General features: G+C 38.8%; 2 protein-coding genes across 2 annotated transcripts; one reads left to right on the top strand and one right to left on the bottom strand.

Moving 5' to 3' along the window:
- The first annotated feature begins 290 nt into the window (after nt 1-290).
- gpc2 (glypican 2) lies at nt 291-13,058 on the top strand. Its single transcript, XM_072395333.1, has 11 exons — nt 291-792; nt 2,449-2,607; nt 3,461-3,595; nt 4,990-5,165; nt 5,255-5,335; nt 5,825-5,990; nt 7,113-7,243; nt 8,029-8,175; nt 8,810-8,946; nt 9,748-9,920; nt 10,070-13,058. Exons 1-11 carry the CDS (start codon nt 615-617, stop codon nt 10,345-10,347), a joined length of 1,761 nt encoding a protein of 586 aa, XP_072251434.1. The 5' UTR covers nt 291-614; the 3' UTR covers nt 10,348-13,058.
- Nucleotides 13,059-13,461: 403 nt separating this feature from the next.
- Nucleotides 13,462-22,828, bottom strand: LOC140317767 (integrin alpha-6-like). The gene is made up of 26 exons (XM_072395279.1): nt 22,775-22,828; nt 22,036-22,160; nt 21,836-21,957; nt 20,963-21,042; nt 20,604-20,874; nt 20,020-20,157; nt 19,645-19,858; nt 18,878-19,074; nt 18,556-18,644; nt 18,325-18,452; nt 17,690-17,779; nt 17,538-17,602; nt 17,088-17,227; nt 16,761-16,898; nt 16,470-16,591; nt 16,192-16,348; nt 16,010-16,093; nt 15,857-15,936; nt 15,686-15,760; nt 15,371-15,473; nt 15,088-15,264; nt 14,899-15,000; nt 14,639-14,749; nt 14,387-14,491; nt 14,135-14,260; nt 13,462-13,743 (listed from the first exon to the last, which is right to left on the bottom strand). The coding sequence occupies exons 1-26, from the start codon at nt 22,826-22,828 to the stop codon at nt 13,675-13,677; spliced, it is 3,162 nt and encodes a 1,053-aa protein (XP_072251380.1). The 3' UTR covers nt 13,462-13,674.
- Between the last annotated feature and the right edge of the window lie 573 nt (nt 22,829-23,401).

The raw sequence follows: 23,401 nt of genomic DNA, 5'->3' as shown, positions 1-23,401 counted from the left end.
ACTGGGGCTGTTCTAAAATAATAACTGCAACACTTGAATCATTCACACTTGTTTTTGGGAGAAATAATAAAAGAGTGTTGCTGAGACTGGTGCGATATAAATTACTTTCACCGCAATATATCTTAGTTAACGATTAATTTCCATCGATTCCATACGTTATTTGATCTTTGTTTGTTAATTGAAGACAACGTAGCCTAATCTTTATTTTGAAGGCATGTCCTTTTCCGGTATCACCATGGCTATGATCTGAATTTTTAACGCCGCTTGTGTCAGATGATGCTCAGCTTTGAGGACCGAGAGTGCCTCATTCACTCTCCTCTTGTATTTACGCACAGTAACGGGTCTCCCAAGGCAGAACATTAACTGGACACGGCCGATGGAAATGTGTGTGATGTAGAAACCCAGGCCGGATGTCCATTGTATTGACCTCGGAAACTATGATTGCTTTGAACGAGTGATGATTTTGGATCTTCCCTTTTTTTCTCCAACTTTTTCTTGCATCTAGTGAGGTCAATCATTCATTCATTCGTGGTGATTTCTAATCTGCTGCTCTTTAGTCTTATATAAACGCACACACACTCCAGTGGTGTCTGTTTTGGAATTCCGCGGTGAGGATGGATCCCAGGCTGTCTTTCCCCAGGTACCGGCTGCTGGTTCTGCTCTGTACTGTGGTTGCCCTGTCGGGGACCCGCAGCCCCGCGGCTGCTGCGGGGAGGAGCTGTGCGGACACCCGGCAGGTGTACAACGAGAAAGGGTACAGCACAAACACCGCTCCGATGACTCAAATCTCAGGTAAGACTGCATCTAGCCCTCAGCGCAGTCCCACTTGCATACGTTGTGAAATACTGCAACGATTTTTATCATAAAATAGCGAAATTAGGTGTCGCAGTATAATTATAGGCGCGTCAGTCTGCTCTAGTTTGCTCCAACGGGGATAAGAATAACTGTGCATGTTAAGGTCAGTGTTATCTCACTGCTCACTGCAAACACAATAAAGATCATTGTGGACATTGTATCAACATAGCTGAAAATAACTTAGAAATAGCCTATTAACGTACAATAAAATCACTAACCTATGGGAAAGTGATATCACAAAGGACAATGTGGCTCTAAACTCACTATAAAAAAAAGAGGGGGGGGGGCACAGAGAAAGAGCGTGTCGGAACATCATGAGGAGTTTTCCTCCAGAGAAAAAAATGCAGTGCGGTTTAAAACAAATTACACCCGCCCCCTTCTCCCCTCTGTGTAGTTTAAATAGGATGATTAAGGGGATGAGCAAATTGCCAACACCGGTGCAACAAAGAACCTCGCCCCTAATTAGTCTTTGCCCACTGCCCCGCTGTTAATTCCCTCCATATAGCCCACCTTAGTCTCTGTTCACTAGTGATAATGTTATCTCTTAAAATAAAGACATATCATGTGGATTACAAACAGTTTGCTTTTGGATAATTTCAAGCTTTGATGAGGAGGCTGGGATAGAGTAGGAGAAAGTAATTTTTTAAAAGATGAAAATGAGGAAAAGTGAGAATACATGACCATGTGATGGAGCAAAAATTCTATAGCAGGTCTGAAGATGTAGTCTACATGGAGGTTTAGCCTCATGCATATAAATCATTGAGAGACCCTGTCTGCTACTCCCAATCAGACATGGAGCTCCTATTAAAAGTAAGTGTGAGTAAAATGTATGCTGGCAGAGGATTGATTTTTATGGCAAATCACCTCAGTGTGTGAGGCAACTGCAGAATTGATTGATTTTTGCCTGTGTGTGTTGGGCTATCACTGCCTGCATCTTGGCTCACTGTCCCGTGGGCCAGGGGAGCAGATGGCCAGGAGAGAGAGGGATGAAGGGAGGCAGTTTAGAAATGGAAATGGAGGGATGAGAATGGGCTAATGGTGAGACACACAGGGAGAACAAAAGAGGCAGAGAGGAACGTCTGCCCGGGTGGAGTTGAGAAAGAGACTTTTCACTGTATTATCAGTCGCATATTCATGCCAGATGTAAATTGGGAGACAAAGACTCAAACATATTCCACACTCTTAGTGCACTGTGTCTTATCCCCACCTCCTCCTGGCTGTTGTTTGCATATATTATTACCTCAGACAAATCAAAGACCCAACCTGAGCTGACAAAGAAGGACAGATTGAAGCTGAATAATTCATGCAGGGAAACTGCAATTTTCTCTCACTCAGTCATCTTTGATAAGATTTCCCCATTCACGAACAGAACTGAATGGAATTGACTTTCTTGCTAAAAATCTACTGACAATATTAAGAAACTTTGGTCTTCAGCAAGGTCTTCATAGTTATCTTTTAGCCACACATTTAAGGGCAACATCGTATGATTATTTGCATCTAAAAAAATGTTGTTTCTCCAGATAGGTGCTAAAGTACGTGATCACTCCCAACCTTGTGTCCCCTTCTGGCATTGCTAATTGTATCTTGGCATAGGTGAGCACCTGCGGCTCTGTCCTCAAGACTACACCTGCTGCTCCAGTCAGATGGAGGAGACACTGTCCCTTCAGAGCGAGAAAGACTTCCTCAAAGCCATTGAAGACAACAGCCAGTTCCTCCTGACCACCTTCACCCAGAGACACCGCAGGTTTGATGGTGAGAGGAAGACTCGGACACCTGTGCAGTTGTTGATTTTGATAAGAAGAAAATACTGAATTTAATTAAAAATTGTGGCTGATTAAAACCCTAATTAGTACTTGTGAGTTCACAGCTCCACTTAGATGTTGAAATATTCAGTCTTTAAATTTAGCCCCAAGACTGTTATGATCCAAGCATGGTTGACACTTACAATAATTGTCACTCGTGAAGCAACAAATAACTAGATATGCTGACATTTATTGTCCAGAAACAATGGCGGCTTAATTTCTCTTGATGCAACTTGATCTGACCCTACAGACTTCCTCTTGTAAATTCGAAATATCCTTGCCTAAGCTGAATTATTTATTAAAATCGAGACGGCTGTTTCAACGGCTGAGTAGCTCTAACCATGGCCTATAAACTGCCCTACATGAGTTGATTTACCAATCAACTAAAATGAGTTGATTGGTAAAAGCTTTCATCACTGTCAGTATTTAAAAGAATTTAACCTTCGATCTGCTTGCATCACTGCAGGTTTGTAGCAGCTTCCTCAAAGAGCTGAATTTCCTCCTCCTACCTGCTGTGGACTGTTAACACTTTTTTTTTTTCCCCTCCTCACACACTTTTACATAATGTATGTGATGACTCATGTAAAGACATTTACAGAGTGGGAGACTGCATGTGAGTTCTATGCACAGATTTTGAATAAAGTATACGTTCTTATACGTATTCGTTGGACGTTCCTAGAAGCTGTTAATCCTAAACATGATGATGGAACACCTACGCAGAAACCTGGCTATGATATTAGAATAAAAGTAGGCGGGTGGTGACAGGTTCGCATGTAATCTCTGCTTATTTTGTCCCTGTGCAGAGTTTTTCAGAGAGCTTATAGACCTTTCAGAGAAGTCTATGAACCAGATGTTTACCAAGACCTACGGCCTGCTCTTCACTCAGAACGCACACGTCTTCCAGGAGTTGTTCGTGGAGCTTCGCAGATATTACTCTGGTTGGTTTAATCATTTCCTATTCCACGTGACCCCTGTTTCATATATTCAGTTGGTCTCAGGGATTTTCCAAAGCAATAACAGCTTGGTGAGTTTGCCTTATAAAAAAAAAAAAAAAAAAATTCCGGGAGTTTTCCTGACTAAATGGAAACAAAATGGGGGTGAAACTTAAGATTTCTAATGCATTTAGTCAAATTTTGAGACCTTTATATTAAAGGATGTCACCTGACTTTTAAAATCTGTAGTTGTGTTATATATGCTATCTTGGTGCAATCCATAAGCAAAAGAACAGCAGTTTGGAAAAAAAACAAAACTATTTTACTGTAGTCTGATTAAAGATGGTAAAGAAGCCTGAGGTGCAGCAATAATTCCATGCCGGACTGACTGTTTAGTAAATCCACAGCAACTCTGGACAGCAGTAAAGAAGCAGCTTTGTCTTTTAAGGAGTGCTGACATACCAAGAGGAATTTTAGAAAAAAAGAAAAAAGAATAGAGACGGAATTGGATTCCCTCGGATGCCAGACCGTTTCTATTTCTGTTCCGGATCGCTCTGTTTTGGCATGACAGCCGCTCTATGGAGAGTCCATCTGCAGGCTGTTGCTGCTTAGTCAACCTGTCTTTGTCTGCCAAATAGCATATTTGGCTAATTTAAGGCTGTATCGTAGACTGCAGATTGTACAATGATATTCTCACTATATATGGACACTGACAAGTACCCAAGCATACTGCATGTTCTGTCATATTATGGTGTTGTGCTTTATAAGCAGTATACGAATGAAAGAAACCGCAAATATCATGATGTTTTGACACTGACGTCATTGACATACAATTTCTATCATCTGGTGTGCTCTAATTAAATTTTGCCCAGTTTGATTACAGTATTTTTCCACTACCTTGCACCATGGATGCAGCTCTGTTGCTTATCAATTTTAAAAAAATTGTTATTTCACCCAAATATTGGGACCTTCTTCCCTATCACAAGTTGTTTGTAACATCACTTTGTAACCTGTACATGTTACCTACGTACAGTGTCATCAGGAGACTCATCTCTTTCCACAGCTTTGCTGATGATACCCAGTTTTATGTGGAAACGTCTCTGAGCCCCTTTAGAGTTGTATTTTAGACATCAAAGCTTGAATTATACAGAGCTTATTGCTGTTCATCAACCAGGTGACTGATTCTATATTAGCCTTTGCATGATAAAGAATATGTTTTTCTGTTTACATTGTGTTTTTTTTAGTCAGTTGTGTGCATTATAATAATCTGTAAAGCACTTTGAATGGCAGTGATCTATTTGAAAGATGCTATGTAAGATGATCCAATGTTGATGTTCAGTGTTTTCATACATGCAAAATGAACTCTGATTGTCTGACGGACTATTTTCTTTTCTCCATAGGGGGTAGTGTGAGTCTGACAGAGGTCCTCTCAGATTTCTGGTCCAGACTGGTGGAGCGGGTCTTCTCCCTTGTCAACCCTCACTATCAGTTCAGTGAGGACTACCTAGAGTGTGTGAGCAAACATGCTGAGCAGCTGCAGCCATTTGGGGATGTGCCCCGCAAACTTCGAGTACAGGTATGTAACTAATAGACAATTACATGCACAAAAACAAATAGGACAGTGGTGTGCAATATATAAATAATTGTGTATGTTTTCATGTGCAGGTGTCGAGGGCCTTCATTGCAGCCAGAGCGCTGTCTCAAGGCTTGGCTACTGGTCGGGATATTGTGAACAAAGCAACAAAGGTGAACATTTCCTATTCTGCATCCCATCATGCTCACCTTTAATCCTAGATTATATTTTTGTGGTGCCTAAACTATTTCAGTATTGGACTGTAATGAAATTACAGTCTAATTTTAGTTTTATCTTTTGTATATTCCATGTTTATATTACTGTAAGCACAAGTCATTTGAGACCCTGGATATTAATCCTGTTCATATATATATATATATATATTTTTCTTTTACCCGTATCAGGGTAATTATCAGTATATTCTCTAACCATGAATCAAGATGCGGTAGCAGGTATTCATAATTAACCATAAGGGAGTCTAAAAGGAGCTGTTTCAGGTCAGGAGTTTTTCATTTAGTACCTACCGATTGGTGATTGAGTAATTACAATAAATCAGTTTGTAATGTTCTCTCTCTCTCTGTGGATGTTCTCCTTTTTCCAGCAGTAATGTTAATGCTGCGCTCTCTCACTCACTTGTTCTTATCTGCTGCTTTGTTTTTCAGCTGACTGCAGGTTCAGAGTGTGTGCGTGGTCTGATGCGTCAGTGGTACTGCCCACTGTGCCGAGGCATGCCCTCCCTTCGGCCCTGCCACTCCCTGTGCCTCAATGTGATGAAGGGCTGCTTAGCCAATCTGGCTGATCTGGATACAGAATGGAACAATTTCCTTGGTGAGTGAGAGTGAAAGCTGGATTTTCGGAGGATGAAACTCAACATCCCCTAATTTGCTCATCAAGTTCGTGTGTGTGTAGGGTTATGTTCATTATATTCTGGGGCCAAGCAGAAGCTCCATAGGCACATATGGCGTTTCTAACTATCCTTTTTCATCTTCTTTAATTTCTGTCTTATGATCTGTCAACACATTGTGACATGTTTTGAAGTTTGGCATAGTAGTTTTGTGTAAATTTGAGGCCTTATATGTTGAAACAGGGGTATTATGAAAATAAATGAATGAATAAAATTGCCTACGTACCAAGCTGTTACTTTGACGTTAAGACCTTTCAGGATTGACTTGTGCTCGAAGCCAGCCTCAAGTGGCTATTTGAGGAACTGCAGTGTTTGTCACTTTGGTCTTAATAGCAGTTCTTTTGCAAAAAGACACTTTTCCTGGTACTGCTTTCAACATAGTTAGATTAACTTACCCTGGGGACTGTGCCCTGATGAACTACTTGCCTCTGATTGCTGCTCCCAGCTATATTTTATGTTTCTGGGCGAGTTAGATTATGCATTTCAGCTAAAGCTCTTATATTTAATACCTTCTCGTCCAATGAATTTAGATCTTTAAGCGTAAAAGAAAATATGTCAGCATTATTAACATAATCAAACTGGACATATCTAAAGCTAGAATCCTTTTATAGTGCCCCTGTCACTCATTTACTTTCCCTTTTTTCCTGTAATGAATTCCTCCTCCATTAATCATTCATGCCTCTCTGCTCTGTCACAACTGATCTGTCTTCTTGTTTTTCCTTTCCCCTTTCATCAAACCTATATTCTCTTCATTTTTTTCTTTTCATGTGTAGTGTCTCTTACCTTTCATCAAACCATCCATTTCTACAGCATTTGCACCGATTTTAGATTTTTTACCCCACTCTTAATATGAATACAGCTTACTGAACAAATCCTACAGAGATGTAAATCAGACCCTTTCAGCTGGTTTGCCAGTTAGACCCTAGGCATAGGGAACCATTGTATTGAGCTATCAGGCTCTTCAATAGGCAAACTACAAAAACCTCAGTAGAAAAGTCAGCTAAATTTATCCACCTATAATTTCTGTCTGTCTCTTGCTCTGCCAGATGCTCTGTACCTGGTTTCAGAGAAGTTGGAGGGTCCATTTAACATGGAGCTTGCAGCCGATTCCATCTCTGTAAAAGTGTCAGAGGCCATAATGCACATGCAGGAAAACAGTGTTAGCATCTCCAGTAAGGTAAGAAACAGGGCACTGGCAGATGATGGCGTAAAAAGGAAAATAAAAATGAACTCTAATGCATTTCTTTTGTAATTGCTTTCCTGGAATTGATAATCGAGTTGTGAATACAACCATTTTACTTAACTTTTTAAAATAATCAACTTTTCTCAATAATCCCCTCCTTCATGTCAAAGCTATAATCTTGATTATTATTTCATTTTAATTTTCTTAATGCGTGCAGTAAAATGATAGATTACACAAAAAGCATGGAAACCCCACTGTGTGATTAGATTTACCAAAGAGATGACCACATCTAGTGAGAAGCTCCTTGTTTGCGATGTCAGAAAAAGGAAACTCGCCTTTTGGATCCAGTTTCATTAACATATTATCAATAGTTCAAGTGTCATATTCTTATCTAACCACTTCCGTTTCAAATTGGTTTTTGAGGAGTTGGGTTTGATTAAACCTTGCTGCTCCATTCTCCAGCTTTGATTTAAAGTGGGCTTGAAAAAAAAAAAACCCACAAAAACTTGAGTTTGTCCTTTTTTCTTTTTTTTTTAAGGAAAAAAAAAAGGAATGGGGATGTTATAGAGAGAGACTGATTGAAACACTCTTTAAAAAGAGAAATAACTGCCTTGTGCCAGTTCTTAAGATGCTGTCTGAGGCAGTTCAGTTTTTAACATAGATCTTGGAAATTTCCCTAAAGTTCCCCATCTTGACTCATATTCTTAAGCAATAATGATACCTGTATTTTTTGTGAATGAATCCAAATTTTCAAAGGCAGCTGTGGTTGTTTACCTCAGGTTTTCCAAGGCTGTGGAAACCCCCGATCAGCTACAGCACGGTCCAAACGCACACCCAAAGAATCAGGAGGCAGCAGGAGGCCATTCCGCACCTACACCCCTGAGGAGAAACCCACCACTGCTGCAGGCACCAACCTGGACCGACTGGTGAGAAAAAAAGAAAACAATGGATCAAACACCTAAACACTAAAAGCTCTCCTTAATTCACCAGCCGATCACTCTCTTTGTCTATCTGCAGTTTAGTGCTGAGAAAACAGTGGGCTCTTTATTTCATAAAAACATTCTGTTGATGAAAGAACTAAAAAGGGTTGAAACAAAACAGTAAGGTATCAGTTCAGTCAACTAAAACGAGCTGGAAGAGGCTAAAACGAGCTGGAGCTCAGGGAAACAGATGCTGATTGATAATTACTGTATTAATGCGTTTATCATGACTGTTATATATTTCAATTACTAATAATTGAATATATTACATTTACATGTGTCAGGATTCAGACACAGTGGCTGAGCAAAAAGCAATGAGAGGACAAAATAAGACTAAAATAAAATAAGTCCAAGCATGATCTGCTGTGACCAGAGTGGTTTCTCAAGATAGAAGTGCTGAATTAAAATATTAAATCAATAGCAGATAACGTAGAAGAGCATAAAGATTTTTCATGTACTTTTTCACTTTGCCCAGCATCAGCCCCACAGCCTCCATACACTTCCACCTGCCAGCTATAAAAACCAGGAGACTTTAAAACCAAGTCTGACTCATAATAAATTTCCTTCCACCTCCTCACAGGTTACTGAGCTGAAGGAGCGACTGCGGCCCATGCGAGGCTCCTGGGTGTCCCTCCCACACACCATCTGCAATGATGAGAAGATGGCTGCCGACGTCACAAATGAGGACCGCTGCTGGAACGGGCAGACCCGGGGGAGGTGGGCAACATCAGAGCAAAGTGGATGGAGGTGGTTTAAATACAGGCAGAAGAGGAGGAAGGGATGTGGCAGAGGTGGAAGGATGCAACAGATGGAACTAAGTTTATTTGATTTAGCCACCACCAGTCACCCACATGCTCTGTGTGTGGGTCTGCTTGCTTTTATGATCACAGATACAGCCAACACCATGAATCAGGGCTGATATAAAGACACTGGAGTCAGTGTGTTTGTGTGAAAGATACAGAAGGAGGAAAAACAAGTCTGCATCATGGTGTCTGTGATGTTGCAGCTGTATTAAACATTTTATGTAAAAATACACCCACATTTGCTGCTTTAATCACAAAGTGGGACTGTAACCAGACATGCTGGCATCAAATAGTATGCTGTCATGATTAAATAGACCAAATATACATTAGTACGGTAATCTTTTCTCCTATTTTTTTTTTGCTAAGATGAGGATAGCTTTTAAAAGACGTCTTTTATTTGAACATTGGTAAAAATGGTTTAAGGTCTTTCTGATTTGTAGTATTCGAATTCCAACAAAGAGGCAAGGCAAGTTTATTTGTAGAGCACAATTCGTACACAAGGCAATTCAAAGAGCCAGTTTTTACGTTAGTAAAAGAAAGTTATTCTTGTCTATACAGGATTTTCCACAACTGAGCATGTCTGCCAATAGATTACCCCTAATGTTGCACACTGGAACTTGTTACAAGTTGTACCAAGAAGATATAGTGTAGCTTATACTGCACAGTAAACATTTCAGTTTCGATAGGTCAATATGCTTCCTGTGTGTGCACTCAGGTACCTGCCAGATGTGACAGGTGATGGGCTGGTCAGCCAAATCAACAACCCTGAGGTGGAGGTAGATATTGCCCGTCCAGATGTGAGGACCAGACAGCTGATCATGGAGTTGAGGGTGGTGACCAATAAACTAAGGCACGCTCAGAGCGGAGAGGACATGGACTTCATGGACAGTGAGTATTCCTTAACATTTACAACATACGTATATATGTGAAGGAGGTTTAGACAGTACATGATGGCATCATTCTGTACCGATATGCAACTTAAGCATTTTCTGATTGAATCCCCACGCCATCACTAAGAAATCTGTGCTCACTTTCAGGTGAAGAGGGTAGTAGCTCAGGTGGTGGAGATCATGGTGAAAGGTACAATGATGATTGGCCAGGTTATGGGCCTCACTCTCCACCCTACAGTAAAGCTCCACGCAACCCCGCCTCCAACCCTGCAAAGCCTCCGCGAGGCCGAGACAGAAGCGGGTCCAAGTGGAACAAAAACAACGGCCATGGAAGGGCGCGATCTGCAGCCAGTCTGCACACCTTCTCCCTGGTTCCCTTGTTGTCTATATCTTTCATGGTCACCGTGTCTCCCATGTGGAGATAGCTGGTTATTACAGTTGGGAGGTTTAGAGAATCTTCCATCACGCTCGAGTCTTTAAGCACATTTTGAAAGAATAAAACTGCCATTCCATTTGGGTACACCAGCAGAAAATGAACACAAAAAGAAACTTAAAAAAAAAAAGCTAAATTTAGCAATAATCAAAAGCCTTTTTACTGCACTAAAACATATACAAAATGAAAGCAAATAAAAATACCCATTTCCCATCAACTAAAACTGACATTACCACGCATTGATGAATACAAACAAAACCTAATAAGTACAACTGTATTTTTAGTGCCATTTGAGAGATTGTGACCTATTGGAGTCTGATGCTTAATAGTGTGCTCTGCTGGAAGCCTTGCGAGAGAAATGTTTAACATCAAATTAATTAGCAGCTTATTTGGTTGAATTGTGGAGTGGAGCCACTGGCTGGTTTGTTGGTCTGTGTGTAGTTTCAGAGAACAAAGGATTTGATCCAAGAACATCTGTTGATTAGTTTAATTTGGGTTCATTTGGGCTCTGATTAATTTTTTTTCTCCATCTTTTGTAAATGCAGGATTTACATCCCCAATTCCAAAATAGATGGGACACTCTGTAAAATGTAAACAAAAACAAAACAAAACAATGCAATGATTTTCAAAGCAAATCATTGCATTTTGTCTTTAAGTTTTACTGTCACAGTTCATGGTGAGAGAAGTTGGACCTAAACGCAGGGCTGAGCAGGCATGAGGCATCCAGAGAGAGCTGAACAGCTTTATTAATAAAGCAAAGAACCAAAGGTGCTGGTATACAAATTTTTACACAAGAAAAATGAGTAGAGGAGCAAAACAAGACTTACTGATATTGAAGGATCTCAAAACCCACAAACTAAGTCAGTGGAGATGAGGATCTGGCTGAATTGAACAAAACAAACAGGGAGTACTTTAACTCTGGGAGATAACGACCTAATGCAGAGCAGGTATGGCAGGGAGCATGAACTACAAAATAAAACAGGAAGTAAAGGGAACCACAATACTAAACCTAATATGTAAATTCAAACACCCACAGAACAAAATCCACAGACAATGGCGTTTATAGAGTCCCAATGTCTTTGGAATTGGAGTTGTAATTTATTCGCTCATTTAAATCCCAGAGGGAGGAAAAGGAAAAAGTGAGACTCTTAAAACCAAACAAGGAACTTATTTTGAATGTAAAATCTTAATTTGGGTTGCTTATATGTAACATATATTTTTAATTTATTTGTAATATATTACTATCATCCTTCCTTTTGTTATCAGTTTGAAGGCTACGGTTGAGTGTTTTTGTCTAACTTTCTCTGGAGGAGAAAAAAAAATGAAGCTCATTTTTACAATATGTAAAAAGTATTGTTACTCCACCATTACAAAATGCTTGTTAGCAGCTGTAGTTTCTGGTGTGATCAGTCTCAACCAGAGATTAAGAAGCACCACGTGTGAATGAGTGTGTTTTTATATGATGGTTTTTATATTATATGTCTGCTTTCAAGTTATAGTTCAGAGAGCTTGTCGAGAAGAAATTGGGATGTTTTTATTGTTGCGCTTTTTGGAATTTTTGTTTTTCTACCTGAAACAAAAGTCGATGAAAACAGTTAGTGAGCTCTCACTGTCATATGATGTGATGATTCATTACAGAAACACAAATGATGTCAAGATCTTGGAGACACTATCTCTTAATTGTTTTATTTTCAGGGTGTGTTTTGATGAAAATGAGATTAAAGAATAGTCGAGAAGAAAGACAAAGCTTTGGGTGGAGTTGCGAGGAAAACGCTTAACCTGCAGAGCTCAGCGAGAGTATTTGAGAGACTATGCTGCTTGGCTTAGCTGTCAGAAGTTTACAAAATCAGCATACTAACACCCTCAAAATGTACAAATTAACATGTTTTTTTCTTATTTAGTGTGTACTAGGACTGATGTGTAAAATTGCAACTTGCTTTTACATAAGGTTATGTGCTGGACTGTTTTATGGCAGGGAAAAGTTGCCATGTAGCCTAGCCTATTCAGTGGAAACTCAGGCCCAAGTAGAAGTGCAGCTCATAACCGAAGCATCAATTTTACATTTTATTTGTACCTAGTTGAATGAGTGCATGTTAATTTCTCGTTTTGGAGGAGCGGAAACTTCCATTTTGTTACTTCTGAATAAGCTCCAGTTGTTTCTCCATATTCAGTTTTTAGGCTAAGCTAAACTAGGCAGCAGCTAGTTCTTGTTCCAACTCCTACTATACATAATAAGAATATTTTCCACTATGTTGAACTATTCCAGATAATGTAAGTCTGTTCACTGGACATCAGAAAAGAGCAGAGACTAAGATTTTAAAGGAATGTATACATGCTGCAAAAAGACACTTCGGTTGAATGAGGAAATGCATGATTGTAGGAAAATTATGTCAGAGAAGGTTTCATTCTAAACATCCATTTTTTCAAGTTTGTAATGGTACTCTGTTAAAAATGCTCTTTAAAAGATTAACTGACACCTGCAGCCAGGTGTGGGTATGTCAGTTTGAAACAGTGTTGTAAAAACAAGCTTGTGGTGATCAGCAGCTAGATACGTTGGCGTCAGCTGCAAAACGTCCGTTAAATTTCAGGAAAATGATTCTCTATTACACTTCTTCATTCCTTCTACTCTCACATTCCTTCATGGTGAAAGTATAGCACAACTTTTTTCATGTTGTATCTGTTTTTTGGTATCAAACAAGTGATATTTTCTGCTTCATTAAAAAAGAAATGTAAAAAAAAAGCTTGTTTTTTTTATTTCCATTTTTACAAGAGCAGCCAAAATAACAAGTGGAATAGTGTACATATCAATAGTCGTGCCAGTGTTTAGAATCAGAAGAATGTAAAATGGCATACTGCGAAGAATTGGACGTCTCACAGTCTGAAGACAAGCTGGCCTTTTCACGGAAATGAAAACACAGCAATTCTTATTTTCATGCGATTCTACTCACAAGCCACTATATTGACAGCCACCAGATAGCCATAAATGTTAAGCTGAAACTTTCAAATCTTTTTTATTTGAGGAATGTTATGACATTTTACTGTTTCATCCCAGTTTTCTAGTTTTATTCTGATTGGTTTCCTGTACTTATTTTTTCTTCCTTTTTTACCCTCACATATTCAGTCTGGGTATTCAGTTGGTTGCCATCTGCTACTTCACCACACACTGAATCCCACATACTGCCCTTTTAAAGTACAGTACATTAGTGTATTTACAAGTAGAAAACACCAGATACATGGAAAGAAAGACAGAGGTTCTGAGGATAGTTGAGGGCACACCATCACCAATTCATGACATGCATGTCAAACCTCATCGCTCCACTTAGTCTTTAAGGGGAGTTGACTTTTTTAATGGCTTCTTGTTATGATCCAGGCAGCGGATACCTCCCTGCTAACAAAAGAAAAAGATAAAACAGACTCGGTTAAACACACACACACAAAGAAAATGCATGCAAAAACCTGGATAGAAAGTAAAGTAATTGATGGAAAATATTGACAGATGTTGAAAAGAAAAGAGTCAACATTCAATACATATGAAAGCTTCAACTGCATATGTGTCGAACTTCAGTACTAGTAGAATTCTGTACTCCAGCTACACTCAATAATGTGCATCTTATCTGTCAATAACCGTTTCAAAATTTTTTAATTACTGCTGAGTTGCAAGAAACAAACATTTTGATTTGAACAGGGTTTGAATTGGAAGCACTGACAAATTACCCCATTTGTAATTTTTATAATCAGTGGCTTAAACTCAGTTTCAGATTTATTTGATTTTCAGTTACCTTCCACAATATGAAGCCAAAAAACACCAAGAACAGCAGTAATGCAATAACTGTGAGGAAGACTATCCACCATGTCACTTTGATTAATAGGTCAGCCTTTCTTTCAAGGAACACTGTCAGCTTCACCTGTGAAACATGAAATCATATGTACAGACTCAAAAGTCACAGTGATAATTTCAGATTGTAGGTTGCAGATGTTTAAATCAATGTCCAAACCAAAAGGATAATAATATGGAAAAAAGAAAATCTTGCCTGAGTCCGGAGCTTTTCTGGTTTAAGTCCAATATTATCTAAAGAGTAAGTTAGACTCAGAGTAGCATCCACAATAATTTTAAGGTAATTTAAAGAGCTGTAATCCTAAAAGGGGTGAAAAAATATCATGATTCAGTGGTTAATGGTTAAACTTAAAACCTTAAACATCCAGTAAATTAATTTTTTTGTTTTATTACAGTTTCAGAAGGAACACACACACACACATATATCCAAATGGTACAAGTGAAGCACCTCTGCCAAAGTTGCATTCCAGAGGTGTGAATGCAGAACCACCACTGCTGCACTATCCAGGCCCAGCAGGGGGCAGTGTATCTCCACACACCTGAGTCCATCTGAGCACGTCTAGAGGGGAGAACAACAGGCCTGAGATAAGATACTGACAGATTATACTTTATAGGTACGGTAAGTACACGAACAATAGGTGAACTCACATAAAATCTCTTCAGCATTGTGCTATGAATAGATTTATCAGCCTAATAACAATTTCTTACCAAAGTTTTGTATTTTCTTCTTGTTGAAAGAAATGTAAATTCATCGGTAGAAAGAGCTTCAAGTTCAGCTTCACGTCTTTTCCTTGAGGGAGCATTCCAACCCTTAATATCATACATTATCAGGTTAGAACTTTATTATAATATGGGTGAAATTGTAAGGAATTACAAAAAAGGTGGAGTTATATATACCTTTACATGTGTGAGTGGGTTGACCTCATTCACAGGTGAACAGGGGACAGACTGGACACCTTTAGTGCTTACATGAGTCAAGTACAGGAGCCATTTTCCTAGAGAATTCTCCTTTGGCCAATAAATGTTTAGTGATGCATATGCAAAAGACTTCAGGGGTTTGCCTAAATTTGTTATCTGTTTAAAGAAAAAAGATGGACTGGATGTGTGAACAAAATATATTCAAGCATTCAAATGCGTTTTAGAGTAAAATGATAATAAAAACCAGCAAATGTTTCCTTACCCTGAATTCATATTGAACTGACGGTCCTATTTCATCCACTGTTTTTATGGCACTTTCACCCTTCAGGTTTTCACCAAGTGAGACTTGAGAAGGCCTGACGTGCCTGACGAAGAACAACAGAATATGATTTATAATCATTTCTATCAATGTCCGTGAGCATTCAGGATTATTTTAATGAACTATCCTGAAAATCTTGATGCATAGTTTTTTTTAAAAATACTTGTGTTATCAGTGTTAAAGTGACAAGAAAACAGTGAACGATATCTGCAGAATAAAAGAAGAAGAAGAACAACAAAAAAATTAGGCAGTACCCACCCATTTACTTGCAATTCCAGCTCAAAAACAACTTTGGCCAGTACCTCAACTGGCTGTATGATCTGTTCACTTGTCCTATAACACAGGAATAAAATAACACGTTGATTCATATATATACAGTCCAATGATCCAATAACCAGTGCCAGTTTCCGTGTTGATCAACCTACGTACGTTTCAAGTTGCAAGGTGATGTTTAAGTCTTTTGTACTCAGTGAGATGCCAAAAGTTGTGAGTATGATATAAAATGTAACCTGAAGGGAACAAAATAACCATTTAGCATAAATGGTGAAAAACACATGGAATAAACTGAGCAGTGCTTCTCACCTCAGCATCTCTTTTGAGTGGGTTTCCAAGCTCGCAGTCTATTAGTGTTCCGTTGTCATTGGCTGTACAACTTACTTGAGCGTCCTTTGGATTCAAGCACACACATAAAAACAATGATGTTCTACAGTAACAAAACTAAACCAAACTGTTGTGCTTTCACAGTAGTTTTTGTCTGTACTCACTGCTGCCCCACTGTGGACAATAGCCAAATAGCGCAATGAATCTGGGAGCATAATGACTGAGTGACTCTGATGTGCGTCATCCCCGTTTCTATTAGTCACAGTGATCTCCAACGCTATGTCTTCACCAGAAGGAGTGATGACTGCAACACCGTCCTCTCTAAAGATGTGATACCACCCCAGATGAGTGAGTGGTTTGGGTAGAAGGTTTTATGTGTTTTGCTTTGACTGTTAGGAGTTCCAAAACAAGACTTTATTACTGTTTAGATAGTTCGGTTTACCTGACCAGTGATGCAAAAACCTCTTGACCATTTTGTGTCTTTTTGGAGCAGAATTTGTGCTGTAACTGCAGGTTACTTTGGCAGATGTTGTCGCTGCCACATCCATCATTTATTAGAACAATCTGTTGAAGAAAAAAATAGAGAAAAGCAGATGCTGTTAGTTTACTTTTCAAACTTCTGTCACACAAACAAGTTTTCACAGAGAATGATTTATACAGCTCTTACAACAGCACCCACTAATCTTGAAGGTTGAGAAATTCTGACTGAAACCGAACACACACAGAGCCACACCTCTGACACAGTGGTCTTCTGCTGGTAAAGGTCGAGGACAGGAGTAACATCTGGACTCGCCCTGGTTGTCTCGCTGGAGCTCAACAGAGACACAGTCACAGCAACGGGGATACTGTGCAGCCTGTCGTTGAAGTTCCGCTGGAACAGAACAGCTGGTTAAGCGTGAAACTGACGAGTATTTGGGCTCAAACTGGTGTAAAAAAATGCTGTTTTCTGAGCAGGCTTTCTGTAAATAATTCATCAAATGGCAAACAACCAGCTCCAACCGTTGCTGCTTGGCCTTGAAGATGTTTGTACAGTATGTCCACTAATATCGTGATATAGTACCTGAAGTTGGAGCTTAGTGTTTGTACAGATTTGTCTCCCTTGTTCAAGCAGCTTCAGTTTTCCATGAGAAGAACCCAGAAAGTCGATTCTGGGCCTAGAGTTTCTCCTGTCAGAATCAGCCTCAAAAGTGTAGTTGAACTCTGTGAAGTACATATATGACATCACAAACACTACGGACTTATTCAGTTCTGCTGATTACACTTAATACGCTATTGATAATATGAAACTCATCCCCTGTGCTACATAACGTACAGCAACTTATGTAAGTTCTCACTGCTTCTGTTGGTGCCACTACTGAAGCAACATCTTTTAAAATCACTGGGCAACCATCAGTAATATCAATGGGATATCCAAAAATGTACTTTATTTCCTGAAAATGTTAAATGGCCTTTAAGAAAAGAAAATTAAGTTTAGTGTGAAAAAAAGCAAAGAAACAGTAAGGAAACTCACTCAGTTTAGCGTTAAACGACGCTGGATGGGCTGTGTATGTAAAGCATGCCTGAGCTTCAAAAAAACTGGAGGTTTGTGCAAAGATAGGTTGGATTAAAATTCAGTAAGTCACAAAAAGATCCCTTTACAATTTGTGCATTTCAGCATCTCACCACGTCTGTTCATCACACCGTTCCTTCATGATGTCTACTTGATTTGGTGTCATCTTAAGAGAGGCTCTGACACTCACAACTGGCCGTGCTCTGTTCAAAACAAAAACATTTAGTGGTTTGTGAAAGTTAAACTGCTAAACAGAATGAATAACAAGGGCATTGTACATAAAAATGTATACGTAATAAGTGTAATAATTTATGTCTCAAAAGGTGAACGAGGTCAAAGGTCAATGGGTGACTGGGAAGGTGTAGTGGTATGTTTGCCACCTTTCGTGTGGGAGACCTGGGTTCAAATCCCCTGCATGAAAGGTACTACCTCCAGTAGGGGTCCTTAGGCAAGACCCCCTTACACTACCTGTAAGTCACTTTGGATAAAAGCATCTGCCAAATGCATAAACATAAAAGGGTTAATGAATCAAACTATGAAAAAGATAGTGATCATGAGGGACCATCATTTAATCTGAATAGAAATGAAAAAAGTTAAACTGAACTCTAATGAATCTTCCTTGCTTTTTAGTTTTGGTCAATGTTTACCAAATAAACTCCATCTGCTGGTTTGCAAAAAGAACACTTAAAGAAACCACACAGGAATATATATTTAACTTGAAGTGATTATATTGATCTTATAATATTACCTGAAAACAAAGACCGAGTCTGAGAGGGATCCAACAGCCAGATCGGGGTACTGATTGTCATCCACGTCCAGGTTACCAGTTAGAGAATATCCAAAAAGATTCACTGTCTTCAATCCTGGTGAGAGTACCTAAAGGAGGAGAACGTTATTTCTCTGCCTTTTTATGAAGTCCGAATATTTCAAACCAGAGTTCTAAAGTGTTTCATTTACACACTTAACGAGAATAACTCACTTGTGCTGCTTTTCTGTTGATACCATCCAACGAGCCGCAGTAAATATATACCCGACCAGATCCATCATATGGTGCTCCCACGGCAATATCTGTCAGTAAAAATGAAAACTAAAATCAGAGACAAAGACTCAAGTTTACTTTGTATTGAAGCAAGGAAAGTTTGAATTAGGTTCTAACCGCAGACAAAAATACTGACCTAAAAAATTTCTTTAACTTTCTCACTTACATGTACACAACATTTTACTACACGAGTCAGTTGTGTGACTCAGCCTCTGTTAACCCAACTCAAAACATGTAACAGTTGACATTTAAGTATTACAACCTCCGTAACCATCTTGATTGATGTCTCCAATATTTTCAACTGCAAGACCAAACATGGAGTCTTTATGTCCATGAAGAGGAATTGGAATGATCTTCTCCCAATATTTCCCGTTGTTGTTAATATAGATAAAGACTGCTCCTCCAATCACATCGTCTTTCACAAAGAACTCAGGCGCTCCGACAGCAAGGTCCTCCCACCTGCACAGACCAAATGTTCACAACAGATGGTAACACAACAAGCTCATAATTAATACAATAAACAAAATCCTCTGCAAGCTTGCCAAGCATGCCCGATATCAACACCTTCACAGCATTGCTTCCGCAGGGTTGCAGTCGGGTGCAGTCGAGTTGAAGGTTGTGACATAAACTGCAAACTGGATATTGTATAGTATATTGTGTTTGAACAAAATTCATGAAGTGTCCAAAATAAATATCCTCTGCTATGTAAATTTAGACATTTCTGGTTATCAACAGCAAGGGAAATTGTTATGCTTCATGGGTGGTAAACAACTTCATAAATGTTTGAATAAGAATAATATCTGCTGGAACTTTTACGAACATTTGGCAATTAATTTTTTTACTTTGAACCTCAAAAGAAAACATATTTTCTTTAATTATGGTCATGACGATGAAAAATCACTGAGAAAGGATCTGTTAAGCAAGAACATCATTCTAGAACTCAAATAATGGCTTCACAGTGATGGACAGGACTCAAAGACTGATCAAATGAACCTGCTAAGGCATGCAAAAAGCAAATCTAAAATTTACCCATCACTATTTAGATCCACCACTGCCACATCATAGCCAAAAGAAGAGGCCAGGCCCGGCCCTGAGAGAACCAGCTTGACTGACAAATTTCTCTTTGCCTCAGGGTCTGCCTCAAGGAATGCCACCTGGCCGCTGTAACCTCCTCGGGGTGCTCCTGATACAATCGTTAGCTCACCCTTCTTGATTAGGGCCATTCCAGAGTCAATAGAGAATCCTGGAGACATAAGAAGCTGCTTGACCATAAAGTTCCCCTTTGTAACAACTGTAGTTTTAGCCATCATCACATATTTGTATATAAACTTTCATTAAATGTTTTAGACAAGGTTTAGATACAAGTGTCTGCAGAAACTGGCTCTGACCATCCAGGAAACTGACCCAGGTAGCTGTTTTTCTGGAGAGGAATGAGTTTCTGGTTAAACTGGTCTATGTCCCCAGTTTCACGAGGAGCATCACCAAAAACGTCCAGATTATCCAAGACGTCCAGATTATCCAAGAGCTCCATCCGTACAATTCCTTTAAGAAGCATTACAGGAGAAAATAGAATTATTTTAACGTGATCCAACATTTTGGGACATAGAATATATAGAAAATAATTCCATAGTTAAATATATAAATTTTAGTGATAGCCAAAATGACTTAATGAGGGTAAGCATATTAAAAAAGTATTGCTGCTTGTAAAAAAGCAAATCAAACTTTAGAAACCCTACAACTATTGTGTAACATCAATATTTGAAAGAATAAGACTGCTGATGGGCTATATTTTCAAGTTGGCAAGTCATTATAAGAGAAAAACACAGCAATAAATCCATTCTGCAAACAACCATTTATATATTTAAAAACCCTGAAATTTCCATGTTTATCTAAAATGCAGAGAAAGATTTTTAAAGCTTTTTTCCATATCACTTCTCATTAACCAGCATACCCCATGTTTACGTTTAGGATGCACGGTTTTATTGTACCTTTCCAATGATAAGCTCCTGGCGCTCCAAATAACAACGATCTGTTATCCTTGGCAAAAGATGCTCCGTGACCCTGTTGGCAGTATGCAAACCACTCATGGTTCTTTTGCCGTTTGATTAGGTGTTCGTTATCACAAACTACCCTCCGCCAACTCCTCTCTTCCTCCCCGACCTTGAAGTCATCTCCTAACAGATAGCATTGACCTGTCATCAGCCGGGGGACATAAAGGCTTGGGCTCGGGCTCCACTGCTGATATCGATGAGCACATGTCTAAAAAAAAGAAAAACTTACTTATTCAAATGGTCTAAATTTTTTTTTTCTTTTTCTTTTTTATAAGAAGCTTGTGTAATATCCTTACCATTACATTTTTACCAGGACCTTGACTGGTGACTCTAACTCCCATCCACTGGTTGTGTATGCCTTTACTATCAAGGAAATCTGGAAAAGTTTAGCTGCAATGTTACTGTAAGTTCTTGCAGTAAGATCAGTACAGTAACTTTATGTTAAGGCAAAGTGAGCAGTTTTTAAATTCTCCTTATCCAAAGTTTATCAGCAAAATATGCATAGAATATTCATTCAGCAGTGACTTGATGTTACTATATCCAACATTATTAGCAGTTTAGATGTGGTCCTTCCAAAATCCTAAATCACACTCACTTATGGATGAAAACACGAAGAGCTGTGGATGCTACAGACATGTACGTTCTACTTTCTAGTCCAAGTGGCTTCTACTTTGAGAACATCTTCCATACATGTTAGCAGATAGGTGCTAACACAATCACAAGTCTTCTGCCAACACACACTTACTTCATTTAGCAAAGTATGGGCAACTTCCCTAAATTAATTGCTGGACATTTCTTTGTCCTCATATTCTTTTTTTGTTGCACAGATGCAGTTCACACAGCTTTGCTTCAAATGTAACTTTAACTTTGGACTTGTAAGGTTTGTACTGCGAGTTTACACTCACAACACATCTTAGTTTACACAGAGAGCCCACCGTCTGAGAATGAGATTTGTGTGATTTGATAATGAAATCGAGTGGACTATATATGAAGAGTCAAAGAATCTGAGTGCATGCAAAACATTCTGCAGTCTTTTTAAATGTTATTTTTTGTAAAAAAAACACTTAATCAAAGAATATAAGAAATGTAGAAGAGAAATATACTTATACATAAATTATATTATAAATATGCATGCCTTCTACAACTTCAGGTAAAACAGGTAAACAAACCTTTGTTGTCAAATTCAATGGGCTGACAGCGCTCAGTTGTTGTAGACAAATCACACCAGTAAACCACTCCTGTAACATTCACTTGATTCTGGTGTTTTGCACGTGGCGCTCCAACGAGCAATCTGATGGAAAACACCAAGCTTTAAGAGAAAGAATTGATTCATTTCCAACTTAATCAAGTAGTTTCTGCTTTCACTCACAGGTTCTTTCTGGCAGGGTTCAACTGCTGGTGGAAGGCAACAGAAAATCCAAACAGAGAGCCTGGATCTCCTTTTTTCTGCAGTACATTCTGAGTGTCCAGGTTGAAAGCCGCAATATTAAGGATCTGACAATACCAAAAAATCCATAGATTCACCATGTGCCATTGCTTTGCCATAATTCTGTACTTTAGAGCTGAATTATCTGCACATTGTAATGCCGTGCTCTCGGAGAGCACAGAGGAAGTGTATACCCTCACAGAAAAGGGATTGGCCTTAGCAGGTGCTTACTGGCTCACTGTGGACACAGACAAGCAAGGTGTGGCAGCAAGAAATTTATCTTCACAGTAACAAAGCTCCACCCTTAAACTTTATGGTCCATAATCTTAGTTAATATTAACCAGTTTCTGTTTTGAAGAAAGTTGAATGTGAGACACGCTCTCTGAGAAAAAGTCTCTGTTGGGAGTGTGTTCAGAGTTAATTATGATCACATATTTCCATTTCACACTAAAGCATTAAAACACTAAAGACACATTGTTCTGCAACGCTCTTTGTATTCACAAATGAGAACCTTTTAAAAGTACATTTGTTTCCGATGAGCCATCAAAGTACATGTGGTACTTGAATTACATGTTTTTCTATTTAATAAGCATGAAAAATAAAAATCAAAAACAGTGAAAAATATCTGACTCATTTGGCTCCTCCTAATGTTTCTAAAGCAAACAGCAAGAATCCACTGTACCTCAGTGTGAATAGCCAGAGTGTAATTGTTGTGGTTAGTAACATGTGTTTGCATGACAGCACCCTCTACTGAGCTGAAGTACAGCAGAGAAGGAGGGGTTGAGTGTGAGGCTGTCTGTGGACAAATCTTCAACAGTTTCTTTTGTGATTATGTCTTTCTGTAGATGTCAATCCATTGGAAAGCGGTCCTCTGAATACAAACTAAAATAGCAACAATTTGCATCAATCTGCAACCAAGTCTAAATGGATCCTTATTCTGTTTAGAAATGATTAACGTTAAAGTTTCCTCAAAGTTAGTCATTTTAGAACATAAAGACAAAAACACGTGTTGTCAGCTTTATGACTTTAGCCAACCATATTAACTCATCAAATTCCCTGCTCCTCCCAACGCATGTATTGATATCATGCCAATTAAAAATTATTTGAGGCAGTTGAATGGTTTCCTGAGACATTATTATTCAAACCGAGACAGAAGGAAAAGAAGATGTAAACAGTTTTATAGTTTTATATATTTTACAATCATGTGTTTAGATTATCACATACAGTATGTTATTACAATGATATTCTGATAACAGACTCTATTTTTGATACATAACAAACAATTAAAAAAAACTTTTGCTTTGCTGTT

Source organism: Leuresthes tenuis, unplaced genomic scaffold, assembly GCF_036924035.1.
Source record: "Leuresthes tenuis unplaced genomic scaffold, fLeuTen1.0.hap1 SCAF_11, whole genome shotgun sequence".
NCBI classification, from domain to species: domain Eukaryota; kingdom Metazoa; phylum Chordata; class Actinopteri; order Atheriniformes; family Atherinopsidae; genus Leuresthes; species Leuresthes tenuis.
Note: the sequence above shows the minus strand (reverse complement) of the source record. Positions and strands in the feature narration are given on the sequence as shown.

Bases quoted from the DNA above. Each gene is read 5' to 3' on its own strand.
- gpc2 (XM_072395333.1), top strand. From the start codon at position 615: ATGGATCCCAGGCTGTCTTTCCCCAGGTACCGGCTGCTGGTTCTGCTC. The intron at 5,166-5,254 runs GTATGTAACTAA...TTTCATGTGCAG, and splicing joins CCCGCAAACTTCGAGTACAG to GTGTCGAGGGCCTTCATTGC. The intron at 5,336-5,824 runs GTGAACATTTCC...TTTGTTTTTCAG, and splicing joins TTGTGAACAAAGCAACAAAG to CTGACTGCAGGTTCAGAGTG.
- LOC140317767 (XM_072395279.1), bottom strand. From the start codon at position 22,828: ATGCAAACACATGTTACTAACCACAACAATTACACTCTGGCTATTCAC. The intron at 18,453-18,555 runs GTGAGTTATTCT...CTCCTCCTTTAG, and splicing joins TCAACAGAAAAGCAGCACAA to GTACTCTCACCAGGATTGAA. The intron at 17,603-17,689 runs GTGAGATGCTGA...ACAAACCTCCAG, and splicing joins CGGTGTGATGAACAGACGTG to TTTTTTTGAAGCTCAGGCAT.